The sequence below is a fragment of the Diaphorina citri genome, unplaced genomic scaffold (genome assembly GCF_000475195.1).
Source record: "Diaphorina citri unplaced genomic scaffold, Diaci psyllid genome assembly version 1.1 scaffold177, whole genome shotgun sequence".
NCBI classification, from domain to species: Eukaryota; Metazoa; Arthropoda; class Insecta; order Hemiptera; family Psyllidae; genus Diaphorina; species Diaphorina citri.
The window spans coordinates 147,395-162,991 of NW_007377614.1; the positions used below are offsets into that span (position 1 = coordinate 147,395).

Genomic DNA, 15,597 nt, shown 5'->3' on the forward strand with positions numbered 1-15,597 from the left:
TAGACTCCTGAAGACATCCTACACCGGAGCGCAAGCGCCCTTTAGATAATATCCCATGGTACTCAGCCGATATACACTTCTGGTTCTGGGTAGTTTTCATACTTAAAAGCCCATTCTGAGGCTTAGGTGTCGGGGCAACTGCCCCAAAGAATGGATTAAGCTTGAACGAATTTGGGTAGTTTGGTAGTCCTATTTTGGTAGACTTTCAGCGAGGATGGTCTAGTCTTCTGCCTTCCATTAGCAGCATAGTCCAACTAAGAGAAAATATTGGAAATGTCCTGAAGAAATAGCAGAAACACTCGTTTTTCTCTGGTATGTAAGACTTTACAGATATTATTAGCTACGAACAAATTCTTACCTCGAGAACAGGTAAAATATAAAAAATAATAAGAAAAGCACGAATCCCTTGTTCACCACAAGGAAGAAACAAGAAAGTTACAAAACTTGTGGCGAGATTTGTTTTCTGAAATCCCCTGAAGACTTAAGAAAACCCCATTTTTACGAAGGAAGAAAAAAAAGGAGCTCAAAACAAGAAGGAGAAAAAAAGATGTAGAAAAAATGGAAATTTTTCAAGATTTATTTCCTTCTCTTTGCTTTTGTTCTTACAAGCAAAATGTTTCAACCCCTCCAGCCAGAAAAGTCCTGAAATCCCCTGAAGACTTAAGAAAACCCCATTTTTACGAAGGAAGAAAAAAAGGAGCTCAAAACAAGAAGGAGAAAAAAAGATGTAGAAAAAAAAATGGAAATTTTTCAAGATTTATTTCCTTCTCTTTGCTTTTGTTCTTACAAGCAAAATGTTTCAACCCCTCCAGCCAGAAAAGTAGAACAATAAGTCTTCCAATATTATCTACCTAATACCTACTCTGTCTTGTCTCTTTACATATCCAAGATATAATACACATCCCCGTCTTGTACATCTTAATCTGAACAAATATGTTAGCATTAAGGTATCTATGTCTTGTCTCTTTACATATCCAAGATATAATACACATCCCCGTCTTGTACATCTTAATCTGAACAAATATGTTAGCATTAAGGTATGTCAGCATTAAGGTGTATGTTTAAGGTGATTTGCCCGAGGCAGTACCATTTGTCAAGTTTATATTCCACCCCAAGACTGTGAAGACATATCCAAGATATAATACACATCCCCGTCTTGTACATCTTAATCTGAACAAATATGTTAGCATTAAGGTATATGTCAGCATTAAGGTGTATGTTTAAGGTGATTTGCCCGGGGCAGTACCATTTGTCAAGTTTATATTCCACCCCAAGACTGTGAAGAGGTACATATTCAAGATATAACACACATCCCAGTCTTGTACATCTTAATCTGAAAAAATATGTTAGCATTAGGGTATGTCAGCATTAAGGTGTATGTTTAAGGTGATTTGCCCGGGGAAGTACCATTTGTCAAGTTTATATTCCACCCCAAGACTGTGAAGATCTTTTATTTCTTCATTTTTTGATTGATGTACCCACAAACGGTTAAAAATCCTACAATGCTGCAGTGAGCACCAAAGTTGTGACATAATAACACAAAGAAACTGCATTTTTTATTATTATTAAATAGGTAGACTACGAATTTGTTCACTACAGAATCTTGACTTGCACTTGTATTTGCTAACATCACCATACATGGCTCCAAAAACATAGCTAACTTCACGGAATTTATGACGTCACGGATTTTGGACATACCGGAAATCCAGCAGAGCCACAGAATAGGCTGCGTCCACTACAGACTTCACTAGACCCGCGGCGTCTTTCGCCTATCTCCAGCCCATTTGTATTCATCGTGTGAAGACGCCTAAAGTCCTAAAGAGCATAAGTAAAGAGAAATGTAAGAGCGTAGGCATAAAGAAGTTTAACTACCTGAAAATGGTGGGGCGATTAAATCAAACTCCTTTTTGTTTCACAGAATAAGAGAACAGCGTGAAATCTTCGTGAATTATTAAGCGACAGTTCAACCAGAAATCTTCACGTTTTAAGCAAAATGGGGTCTCATCAGTCACCAAACATCAAACAGTCAATGTCGAATTTGGCCGCCGCATCAGTGCGAAAATTTCCCCTCGGATATCTTGTGAATTTTGTATGAACATTTCAAACGAACCCCTTTCTAGTTCCCGTGTCAATCTTTATCGTCATGTCCATGTCTTCATTAGCTCGATGAATATTTTAATCGAACCCTCTCTCCGATATTCAAATACGACCGATTCTCTGCAAAGTCCCCCGGTCATCTGAGGGAAAAGCATCGTATCAGGTCACATTTCCTTTGATTTCACAATCGAATCAAAGTCGGGCTATTGGACCCACAACCGCACTTGGGACAAAAAAAGTACTTTTAGTGCTCGTACCTGAACTTAAAAAACTTTAACTTCTCCTTCGTTTTTATATTGAAAAAAAAAAGTTACGCGTAAAGTTTCAAAGAAAAATGTCTCATAATGTATGAGGACGAGTAATTTTTTTAATCCATTTCGTTCTTTCCCTATCCATCTATTCGCAGTTCAAAGGCCTGCTGTCTCCAACATCAGTCTGGCTGAGGGACTATACGAGTACAGAAGATGGGGAGAAGACCAAAATAAGAGCCCAAATCAGTCTATCGAGTTGGCAGTCTAGCAAAATTACCCAAAGAGCTAATAGCCCATGGCCTTGGCGCTACAACATCACCATCAAAAACAACAACAATAGCAATATCACCATGACTGTCGCAACAAAACTGATAAAATGGTGTCAGCCGGACTGTTTAACTCCGAGTATCTAGTAAAATTGTGCACAATTTTAGGTTTACCTTTCCTACGTAATTTTTGGACACAGCTTTTGCTTTAGTTGATTGAAAACTTTGTGTCGCAACAGTTTCAATTCTGCGAAGTTTTGAGAGCAAAAAAATGGAAATTTTGTTAGAACGAACGCACTAGACAGAGTACAAAGTTACAAAAATCCCACGCCTAAATCGCTTTTTTTTTCGAAATAGAGCAAACACCGAAAAACTTTGAACTTTTTCCTGTCTCCCATTTCATTTTTAGACAGAAAATAATGGAAGGTACACCTTACCCTCGCGGATTTCATGTGCACCATTGACTTCCAATGTGAAACAACAATATTGCAACTCCGAATTCCTCTTCTCCATCAGCTTACCCCTTTTTTCATTCCGATGAAACCTTTCACATATGATCTTCAAAGCAACAAATAATACAATTACACCAATCATTTGTAAAGACTCAAATCACGCTTTCGACAGGGTCATGGAGGATATTGAAGGGAGTTGTAAAGGACCGGATGTTTGTCCAGAAGCGCGAAGGGTTCGTCTCTTCCTGATTTGATTTAGCCATCAACCCTCCTGCAACTGTTGCCCAGTGGCATGGAACGAAATAATTATTTAAATTGCGACTTGCACCAGGGAACCCCAGTATCTCCTACGACGTCTTTTCTTGTGGAAATTTATTTATTTTATGAGTCATTTTTCCAACCTATTAAAGAATAACTCGTGTGCAGTTTTTTTCTTTCCTTTGAATATAAAGGGTGGGTGGAAGATTTGTTTTGGAACGTTGGTTGCTCTGCGTAGGAGGTAAAAGATAAAAGGAAGAGCAGCAGTAGTCGAAGGATGTTTGTTTAAAGTTCACGTAATCATGAGATTCGTTATTATAACTTTGAGAAAGATGAGTAACGGATGAATGAAGATAAATAATTAAAAGATGGATAACTTATTCCTAAATGGAGAGCTGATACGTCCGTTTGAATAATTACATTTTAGTTTTAAAGGAATATGTAGGTACCTACTCCAAAGAACGATTAAAAATGCTGAAATATCAAATTAGAAACGGAAAGTTCTAGTACTGATCTCGTAGAAAAATGAAAACAAAAGAATAATAACTAGATAATAATAAAATACACAAAAAAGGAATGGAAATGCAGGAATTGTACAAAGTTTTTGTTTTTGTTGTTGTTGTTGTTGTTGTTTTTAGAGTTTTGTTTTTATTTAGTTTCGCTCAGCAGTAAATTTTTGTTTTTCCTTTTACAGAAGTTTTATTAATAATCAGCTGATTTTATTAAAAAATGAGAAGAAGGGATAAAGAAAGAGGAGGAGGAGGAGGAGGAGGAGTAGGAGGAAGAAGAATGATGAAAGAGGAAGAAAAAAAGAAGAAAACGGAAGAAGAAAGATAGAAAAAAAGAGGAAGGTCATCCACAGATATCTAGATTAATAGAAAAGCTGGAAACGTCACAGGGATTCAAGAGTTAGAAATCTTCTTTGTAGTGTAGGAAGAAGCACAAATTGAGGACAAGTGTCAATTTTTTGCATTCCTAATTATCTTTATTGAGCTGCAATCTAGTGTAGGTGTAAGATTGTAGGCAGTCAGGAAGTGTAGGTGTGGGAGCTGAAAATTCTAATTATAGATGGTAAAAAATATAGGTACTTTCATTAAATCAAAAGGACAATATTGTTAAAGAGAATTGTTTTAAATGCCAATTTTGTATGGTCTAGACCAGTGTTTCCCAACCTTTTCTCTACGATCGCCCCCTTTCAGAATTTGTACAGATTATCGGAACTGTGATCGCCCCCCCAACATAAATACTAATGATTAAGATTTCCAAACGCAAAAAAGACAGACAACCTACTTACATTTTTGCCTTTATCGCTCCTTTAATTGATCGCCCCCATGAAAATCTCCATCGCCCAGGTTGGGAAACACTGGTCTAGACATTCAACAGGTAGTAGACCACCGCAGTTGCGAACGGCATCCACTTGAAAAAAATTGTAGCCAAAAGACTGACGAAAAACGCCGACCCCGTCTGAACACGGGAAAAGGCAATTCACTTGCTCTGATCTTTTAAACTATTAACTTTGCCTTTAGAATCTTTAGAGAACTGTGACTCAATATATTATTTACCTACCTTGCTAGAAGAAGATCTCCTAGAAGCGCAAACTCCTGAACATCGAAGCCTAGACGCATAAAACCGCTAAAATATTGTCTATCCAGACACTTTGAACTCCACAAACTTATACTGTGAACTTGTCACGTAAAATTTAACAACCACCATCAATTTCATCCCCCAAAAACACAACCTGCAAATGGAGAACGTAAAAAAATACACCTCACAAACATAGACGGCGTTATAAAAAATGTATCGCAGGTTGTTAGGTGTTCCCCATTTTTTTTTTTTTTTTTTTTTTTTTTTTTTTTTTTTTTTTTTTTTTTCACGGAGGAGGGGAAAAAAGTCACAACTGTTAAATGAAGAGAAAGCAGATTCCATAGGGAAATTAAAAAAAAGGAAAAAATAGACGCAAAAACAAACGGGGAATATGTGCAACATGATATCAGGATTATAGCACAAGTAATACCACAGCATTAGAAGACATTGTAGTCATGGTAGAAGGTGCAAGTAGTGTACAACCAGCTTAAAAGAAAGCACTGTAGTCATGATGGAAACTACTAGCATTGCAAAACCAGTATTAGAAACAACTGTAGAGGAAAAAAATAGACGCAAAAACAAACGGGGAATATGTGCGACATGATATCAGGATTATAGCACAAGTAATACCACAGCATTAGAAGACATTGTGTAGTCATGGTAGAAGGTGAAAGTAGTGTACAACCAGCTTAAAAGAAAGCACTGTAGTCATGATGGAAACTACTAGCATTGCAAAACCAGTATTAGAAACAACTGTAGTAATATTAGAAGGTGCAGTAATAGAACAAGGAAATGCAGTAACAGTAAATATCGCAAACAACCAAAAAAAAGTCACAACTGTTAAATGAAGAGAAAGCAGATTCCATAGGGAAATTAAAAAAGGACAAAATAGACGCAAAAACAAACGGGGAATATGTGCGACATGATATCAGGATTATAGCACAAGTAATACCACACCATTAGAAGACATTGTAGTCATGGTAGAAGGTGCAAGTATAGTGTACAACCAGCTTAAAAGAAAGCACTGTAGTCATGATGGAAACTACTAGCATTGCATAACCAGTATTAGAAACAACTGTAGTAATATTAGAAGGTGCAGTAATAGAACAAGGAAATGCAGTAACAGTAAATATCGCAAACAACCAGGATAAAGATCTCGAGATTATGTAGGACAAGACGTATTAGATACAAGTGTACGAGATGGGATAGGAAGGATAATGTGGAATGACAATGACATTGAAACTGGAAGTAAAAAGATAACGAACACCATTCACGAAGCAAATCTGGTGCAAGAAGTGAACACTGGTGGAAAAGTCGTGAGAAAAATAACAGATCAAGATGTAGAAGTAATGCAAGAGATATGTTAGTAACTTCAAGAGAGATACAAAGAAAAGGTTAGTGTGTGCAAAAAAGTGTGACATAAAGCTTCTTCAAATCTTCAAGTATGCAGAAAAATAAATAATGAGGAAGGAATAGATGTTGGTGTTGTAGGCACGTACGTCAAATGTCAGTGCGAAAAGTTACGGAATATTGAATATATTTTTTTTTTTAGTGGGTATTTGATTTAAATTCGTCAAAACTATAAGTGCTAATGGCACCCGCCCAATCCCGCCCTTTTGTTATTTGTTTAGAGTTTAGAGGATTTTCCTTTATCCTTCAGTGCATCTACAGTATCTTCAGTCTTCAGTAGATCTAACATCACCATCTTCAAAACATCCAAATCCATTAAGCAACCCAACCATAGCATAAGCAAGAAAGCATACTAAACGTTCTATTTAGTATTTAGGACACGGAAAGTAAGTATTTAGTATCACCTCCCTAACCATGTTTTCAGTTCCTAAAACACTGTAGGTAGTGTGTAATTTTTCCACGAAGCAAATGTGGGTTGAAGGGGGGAATTTTTCTCGCGAAGGTTTTAACGGGACAATTTGCTTAATCCCGGGGTTACATGAAAAAGGTCGGGGTTACATGGGGGGAAACTATTCAATTTTATCGGGGTTGTGTCCTCAATAGTATTGAGACATATTTATTGTCAAACGAGAAGCTGGGGGGGAGAATCCCTCCCATTTGTAATGTCTCTTGCAAACCCATTATAAAGGATTTTCTTTTATCCTTCAGTCCATCTGCAGTTTCTTCAGTAGATCTAACATCACCATCTTCAAAACTTCCAAATCCATTAAGCAACCCAACCATAGCATAAGCAAGAAAGCATACTAAACGTTCTATTTAGTATTTAGGACACGGAAAGTAAGTATTTAGTATCACCTCCCTAACCATGTTTTCAGTTCCTAAAAACACTGTAGGTAGTGTGTAATTTTTCCACGAAGCAAATGTGGGTTGAAGGGGGAATTTTTCTCGCGAAGGTTTTAACGGGACAATGTGCTTAATCCCGGGGTTACATGAAAAAGGTCGGAGTTACATGAGGAGGAAACTATTCAATTTTATCGGGGTTGTGTCCTCAATAGTATTGAGACATATTTATTGTCAAACGAGAAGCTGGGGGGGAGAATCCCTAAATATCCCGTAAATATATCTCGCGATTTTTTTCTCCTTTTTTGGGGCGGTTTGTGTCAGATTATATTTATTTCTATTTTTGACAAGGACTTATAGTTTCATGGAGATTTGTTTCTTCCCTCTTTTCATTTCGTGTTTCTCTTCGATTTTGTCTATATCGAATTGGTTAATGTTGCATACTGTTTGGCAACAGGCGTTTTTGCTGAGTCGGCATCTCACCTTGCGTTATTAAATGAACATGCAGAATTTCCGAATGAACTCAGAACTTGGATATGATCTTCATAATAATACGTCCAAAATTGAATCATTTTGTGCATTGCCAGTACTGTCACCTAAACTATATTGTTTGGCAACAGGCGTTTTTGCTGAGTCGGCATCTTACCTTGCGTTATTAAATGAACATGCAGAATTTCATGAAATCCGAATGAACTCAGAACTTGGATAATAATGATAGGTACGTCCAAAATTGAATTATTTTGGGCATTGCATGGACTTTCACCTAAACATATGCCCTTATCTACATCAGTCACATCAAATTTTCAACCAGCACATGCCGCTCCAGCGCTCAAACAGACAGACGACACCAAAGCGAATACAATAGTCCGTCCACTATACCTTTATTATTAGTAATAATAAAGGAAGGACGGACTAAAAAAGCTAAATAAGTTGAAATTTCCCCTATTCTGAATTCTGAAGCCGGTTTCCCCTCTTTTTGACCTGTACTAAGCCATAGGAAATCCAAGATGGCGTGCCATCGGAATAGGTTCCGTTTCCAAAAGGATTTTTGTTCTTCCTCCTTTGCTGAAAATTGGAAACAGGACGAAAGTTCAAGAGCTCAAGGAAGACAGCAAATTCAACAGGGAAAACTAAAATTTGATCGTTGCTTTGGTTTCAAGATTTTCGTTGAACCCTGTGTCGCAAATTCCTCATTTTCCCCTCGCTCGATTCCAAATTGAAGCTCTGAACCTCCAAATATAAACAGATAAACTCTCTGAAACTCTAAAATATAAACAGATAAACTCTCTGAAACTCTAAAATATAAATAGATAAACTCTCTGAAACTCTAAAATATAAACAGATAAACTCTCTGAAACTCTAAAATATAAACAGATAAACTCTCTGAAACTCTAAAATATAAATACATAAAGACTCACAACCTCTGTGAACCTCTACATACAGATCCTGCACCATCATTGTTATATCCTGAGATAAAGAATTTCCCCAAACACCATACATAGACGCTCGTACGCAGGATAGCTCGTAAATTTCTCTGAAATAATAGACGGAGGAGAATTTGAAATGTTTTTGGGCATAAATTTCGATTCCCCCCGTTTTTAGCGGGAAAAGATGCAAATTTGGAAAAAAAGGAAAGTAAAAAAGCGGAGGTGTTTGTAGATTACGATTAAAATGATGGGTGTGAGATGTGTGGGTATGTGTGTGCATTACATTATGCATGTATTGTGTATTCTCAACACACATGAGACTTTGGTAACTTCGTTCTTCTACCACTTTTTCTTCTCTTTCTCTTTCTTTTTCTTCTTCTTCATCTTCTTTGTCGTCTTCTTATTTTTCTTCTTCCCCTCCTCCTTCTTCTCCTCCTCATACTTTACCTACATTCTTTTTCAAGTGCATGTACCTGTCTTCTTTCTTATTCTTCTTTTACAACTCTTACTTTTTTTATCTCTTTCAATTTATTGTTGATTTCCCGAATCCCTCCTTCCTTCTCCCTCATTCAAAGTCATTTCAAAACCTGTTGGGAGAACAAAAAGTCAACAATACCAGTGTTGTTTACTTTTTGTAGCAGATTGCATATTGGAACATCACCCTGTAGTAATATAGTATTACTACCCTCTCATATATTCAGGTGATCTCTTACCTCCTTCTTGTACTTCTCCTACTACTCCTCCTCCTCCTCCTCCTCCTCCTCTTCTTCTTCTTCTTCCCTTTCTTCTTCTTCTTTCTCCTCTTTCTGCAGTTTACTACCTGAATCCAGTGGTGACGTTTAGAATACAGATATCTCTTTCAATTTATTGTTGATTTCCCGGATCCCTCCTTCCTTCCCCCTCATTCAAAGTCATTTCAAAACCTGTTGGGAGAACAAAAAGTCAACAATACCAGTGTTGTTTACTTTTTGTAGCAGATTGCATATTGGAACATCACCCTGTAGTAATATAGTATTACTACCCCCTCATATATTCAGGTGATCTCTTACCTCCTTCTTGTACTTCTCCTACTACTCCTCCTCCTCCTCCTCTTCTTCTTCTTCTTCTTCTTCTTCTTCTTCTTCTTCTTCTTCTTCTTCTTCTTCTTCTTCCTTCTTCTTTCTCCTCTTTCTGCAGTTTACTACCTGTATCCAGTGGTGACGTTTAGAATACAGTTGACATCCATATTGCAAAGGTTTTCCATTAGGAGTTATACAAGTTCTTCAATTTGAAGTAAATCAACAACCGTTTTGGGATATTGATCAGATCCATCATTTTGAATTGTTTTTATTTTCATTTCCTAATAGTTTATCATTTTCCTTTTTTTTTTCTCTCTTTCTCCTTTTTCCTTTCAATCAGCTACGCCACCTAGAGACCTACTTGCACGAATTGTATATATTTTTTTATTATTGCATCCAGCATTGTTTTTATTTTCATTTCCTTATAGTTTATCATTTTCCTTTTTTTTCTCTCTCTTTCCTCTTTCTCCTTTTTCCTTTCAATCAGCTACGCCACCTAGAGACCTACTTGCACGAATTGTATATATTTTTTTATTATTGCATCCAGCATGTGTTTTTTGAATATTTCTTGTTTTATATGTTTCCCAATGCTTTTTTTATGATTATTTTATTGTTCTTTTATATTCCTTTTTCCCCTCGTTTTTCACTATTCCCTCCTAGTTCTCTGTCTCCTCTCCCTCTCTCCTTTGTCTATCTTTCTCTCTCCTTTTCTTCCTCTGAAATACATATTTTTTCCCATTGTAAAACTTTTTGCCTCCGTTATTTATGTGTTTGATATTTTGTCTACGAGCAGCTTTCCATATTTCTTTGTAAGCTTTGTTAGTTTTGACACATTTATTGGGCCTAGTTCATGGGTTGCAATCAGGTGTTATATTATTTATCAATTTACTGAGGAGTGCTTCATGGAACGGGGTTTGTGGGACCCAACAACTTGCAGTTTGTCTCTCCCTCTCTCCTTTGTCTATCTTTCTTTCTCTCTCCTTCTTCGTCCTTTTCTTCCTCTGAAATACATATTTTTCCCATTGTAAAACTTTTTGCCTAAGTTATTTATGTGTTTGATATTTTGTCTACGAGCAGCTTTCCATATATCTTTGTAAGCTTTGTTAGTTTTGACATATTTATTGGGCCTAGTTCATCGGTTGCAATCAGGTGTTATATTATTTATCAATTTACTGAGGAGTGCTTCATGGAACGGGGTTTGTGGGACCCAACAACTTGCAGTTTGATGAAATACACAACTTAATGTGAAGTAAATAATACTGAACATTTGTATTAAATAACATTTTATTTTCTTAGAAAAATGTTTAAATGAGTTTTCTTCCTTAAGCCTACAAAGTTTCTCATCCATCTCTCTCTCTCTCTCTCTCTCTCTCTCTCTCTCTCTCTCTCTCTCTCTCGAAATACACATAGGCTTAAATTGTGAAGTAAATAATACTGAGCATTTGTATTAAACAACATTTTATTTTCTTAGAAAAATGTTTAAATGAGTTTTCCTTCTTAAGCCTACAAAGTTTCTCATCCATCTCTTTCTTTCTCTCTCTCTATCTCTCTCTCTTTGTCTTCTTTGTTCGAAACTTTTCGCCATTTCTCAGCATTTTTTGGTATATTTCATCATGTCTTCTTCAAGTTTCATATTCATCTATCTTTGTCTTTTGTAAATAATACTCGTATTTAGGTATTTCTAGGAATTGGATCTTTCCTTTCTTCTCCCTCACACTTTCGCTCTTTGAAATCTCTCTTTCTCTCTCTCTCTCTCTCTCCCTATATAGCTACCTCCCTCTTACTCCTCCTTATTTGTGCTTTCTTCTTTGTTTCTATTGCGCACTTCATTTTCATGTGTATTATTTATTAATCATCAATAACAGACCTGATATTCTTCAAACTCCCTCTTACTCCTTCTTTATTTGTGCTTTCTTCTTTGTTTCTATTGCGCACTTCATTTTTACTTTTTATGTGTATTAATAATTTTTGATCCTGTTGGTAAAAATCTTCTAACTTTTTTCTCAACTAATTCTGCTTAAGTCTGTTGGCACTTTTATCACATCCACTGACAATATTAAGCTCTCTCTTCCTTCCTTTTCTATTTCACATTCTATAGTTATTATCCCAGGTGTGAATTAACCTAGCTTCTAAATTGAAGTTGTTGATCAGAAACCTATTTCTGAAGTCAAGTCACTAAGATATGCCTATTTTTCTTAAAGAACAGCTGTTATTAAGAAAATTTTAGGCTTTTAGATTAGAGAGGGGGGACAGGAGAGTCATTCTGTTTATGAATTTTGTGTTTCTTTCATTTAAACAACACGAACGCAAACTTTAAAGACACAGCAAAACACAATACTTCCTTGTGTTCATGACTTTTCTCGCTTTTCAGGGCCTGAAAAAAATGGGCCCGAGACGCTTTTTATAGGGAGGACAGAAGGCCCTGGACACGAGAGAAGTTTACCTATGTAGGTGATGACTCGAAAATTTACTAGTGATCCATTGAACTGAGGAATTTACTCAGAAAAGTGAGTTGATCCTGTTGGTAAAAATCTTCAAACTTTTTTCTCAACTAATTCTGCTCAAGTCTGTTGGCACTTTTATCACATCCACTGACAATATTAAGCTCTCTCCCTCTCTCTCTCTCTCTCTCTCTCTTCCTTCCTTTTTTATTTCACTTTCTATAGGTATTATCCCAGATGTGATTTTAACTTTTAACCTAGCTTCTTAATTGAAGTTGTTGATAAGAAACCTATTTCTGAAGTCAAGTCACTAAGATATGCCTATTTTTCTTAAAGTATAGCTGTTATTAAGAAAATTTTAGGCTTTTAGATTAGAGAGGGAGGACAGGAGAGTCATTCTGTTTATGAATTTTGTGTTTCTTTCATTTAAACAACATGAACGCAAACTTTAAAGACACAGCAAAACACAATACTTCTTTGTGTTCATGACTTTTCTCGCTTTTCAGGGCCTGAAAAAATGAGCCCCAGACGCTTTTTATAGGGAGGACAGAAGGCCCTGGGACACGAGAGAAGTTTACCTATGTAGGTGATGACTCGAAAATTTACTAGTGATCCATTGAACTGAGGAATTTACTCAGAAAAGTGAGTTTCAAAGGCCAAAGGGCACACAAAAGAATTCATAGTGTGTGAATTTGCTTTCTCTGTGGTATTGTGGATTCTTTTTCGTCGAATTGATTTCAAGTTTGATGGTTCTTTTCTACTTTCTAGATAGAAATATTTTTGAGTCTCTTTTAATCAGTCATTGTTTTCTATTCTCCAATTGCCTATGGGGATTGAGCCCATAGTCTTTTGATGACAACAGGCTCAGCTGATTCCTTTTCGACTGCAATTCCTCTCCTTCTTCCTCGCCACTTCTCTGCTTTGGCAAAAACAAAAACAAAATCTCGTCTCTACAACAAAGATTAAAGAAATTAATATGCTAAAAAACAAAATCATATTCAGTTTCGTTCTAATTGAATGACAACAATTACCCCAAGTATTATACCTATCACAAACACAAAACCCTTTGTGAAACGATCGTTCACAATCTCTTTTGTATTTGATCAAACATGCAAACATATTACACGTTCAAGGAAACGAAACTCACAAAGAAAACACAAACATTCTGCAGACAGGAAAACCCTGCACTTGAAAAATCCGGAAAGAAGAGCTCCCTGCGTCACCCCTTATACGTCTGTGTACATAGACGGCACAAAATCAAGTTAATAAAATATTATTGAATAAAAACTTTCTCCCCAAATTTGCATACGTGTGTTAGCGTTGAGTAAACAATCTTGGTGCGCTTTTCACCGGTGGAGTGTCGAACGCTTTCGTATCATCCAGGTAGAAGTATTAGCACAATTGAATTTTCGTCGAATTGATTTCAAGTTTGATGGTTCTTTTCTACTTTCTAGATAGAAATATTTTCGAGTCTCTTTTAATCAGTCATTATTTTCTATTCTCCAATTGCCTATGGGGATTGAGCCCATAGTCTTTTGATGACAACAGGCTCAGCTGATTCCTTTTCGACTGCAATTCCTCTCCTTCTTCCTCGCCACTTTTTTCTTCTTTGGCAAAGAACAAAAACAAAATCTCGTCTCTACAACAAAGATTAAAGAAATTAATATGCTAAAAAACAAAATCATATTCAGTTTCGTTCTAATTGAATTATTAAATTTACATTTTTTCTCTCTGGTACACTTTTTTCTCTCAAAGAAAAGTTGAGAAAATGGAAAAGCAAATAGCAGAGCGAAAAACCTTTATTTGCATCTATACATATTTTTCTACCCATGATTATTACTGCATAGGACAGTAGACTTTATACGTAACTCCTAATACCCGTCACTCACGCTCAGACCGCGGTCTCACAGACCTAGATAAGACGGTCTAACATACGCACAATTGAACTCTTGTTTACATACTCCTCGTCTTCCGGGATCTAAATGAAAAGCCCTTCGAGTAGGGAGCACGTTAGGCGTCGAGTGTGACCTGCATAGGACAGTCGACAGTAGACTTTATACGTAACTCCTAATACCCGTCACTCACGCTCAGACCGCGGTCTCACAGACCTAGATAAGACGGAGAAGTATTAACACAATTGAACTCTTGTTTACATACTCCTCGTCTTCCGGGATCTAAATGAAAAGCGCTTCGAGTAGGGAGCACGTTAGGCGTCCAGTGTGAATTGCATAGGACAGTAGACTTTATACGTAACTCATAATACCCGTCACTTACGCTCAGACTGTCTGACAGACCGCGGTCTAACATACCCAGGTCTGTGAGACCACAGTCTGAGCGTGAGGGGGTGAGCATGACGCTACTTTTGATCAAAGACATGATAATTGGCAATAATAGACACTAGAGGAATACTCCTTGATCTTCTAGAATCAGGGTAGATTTATTGTGAAACACTTCATCCGAGGAAATAAGCACATCCACTAATTATTTAAGGTTCCTTCCTAATGGACTTAGATTTATTTGAGTTTCAAGGAGAGGTATAAAAAACATCAAAATAACTCGGTTTTAAAACGCTGTTGCTTGGAAAATCTTTGTTTCCTAAACATCTGATGATTTCTTTCATACAAACCATACACTGCACTTGTAAATTGTTAAAAAAACTTCTTTTTCACAACTCTATTGTTATTTAAACACTGTTGTTTACACACAAAATAACAAAGCAACTGTAATGAGCGTAAAAACAATCCCTGAATATTCGTCAAAATGGAAATTTTTCTTTGAAATTCCTTTGAAAAAATCTGGTGTGAACATCACACGACTTTCTATTACATTAAGTCGGACAGTTCTAAAATTTTCACCATTCGATTCCGGGTGAAAAATCACATGGGATCAACTATTCACTTGCTTATTTGGTAACGGTTCACAAATAAAAGGGAAATTTCTAACATACCGAGGTCTGTGTGACCACAGTCTGAGCGTGAGGGGGTGAGCATGACGCTACTTTTGATAAAATCATCAAAGGCATGATAATTGGCAATAATAGACACTAGAGGAATACTCCTTGATCTTCTAGAATCAGGGTAGATTTATTGTGAAACACTTCATCCGAGGAAATAAGCACATCCACTAATTATTTATCGTTCCTTCCTAATGGACTTAGATTTATTTCTGATTTTCAAGGAGAGGTATAAAAAACATCAAAATAACTCGGTTTTAAAAAGCTGTTTTGCCAGCCTAGATAGCTTAGTTGGTAGTGCGTCTGCCTTGTAAGCGCTAGGCCGCGGGTTCGATTCCCGCCCGGGGCGGATTTTATCCTGATAGGATAATGTTCGTTCTCGGAACGGCTGGCTTTCTCCTATCCTGTCTTCCTTCTCTCTTGGATTTCAGGACGATAAGACCTTGGCAGTTACAGTTCCTTCTATCAAACCTCAAAAAAAAAAAAAAAAAAAAAAAACCTATAATTTTTTTTTAATAAAATTAATTTTGTTTTGGGGGAAAAAACCCCAAAAGGTTTAC

At 36.6% G+C, this 15,597-nt stretch overlaps 1 protein-coding gene across 1 annotated transcript in view; it reads right to left on the minus strand.

Moving 5' to 3' along the window:
- Positions 1-5,023: 5,023 nt before the first annotated feature.
- LOC103505482 overlaps positions 5,024-15,597 on the minus strand; it is a 31,496-nt gene continuing 20,922 nt past the window's right edge. The window contains exon 10 of the mRNA XM_008469815.2: positions 5,024-5,062. Coding sequence (XP_008468037.1) covers positions 5,024-5,062 — 39 coding nt within the window. The remainder of the gene's footprint in view (positions 5,063-15,597) is intronic.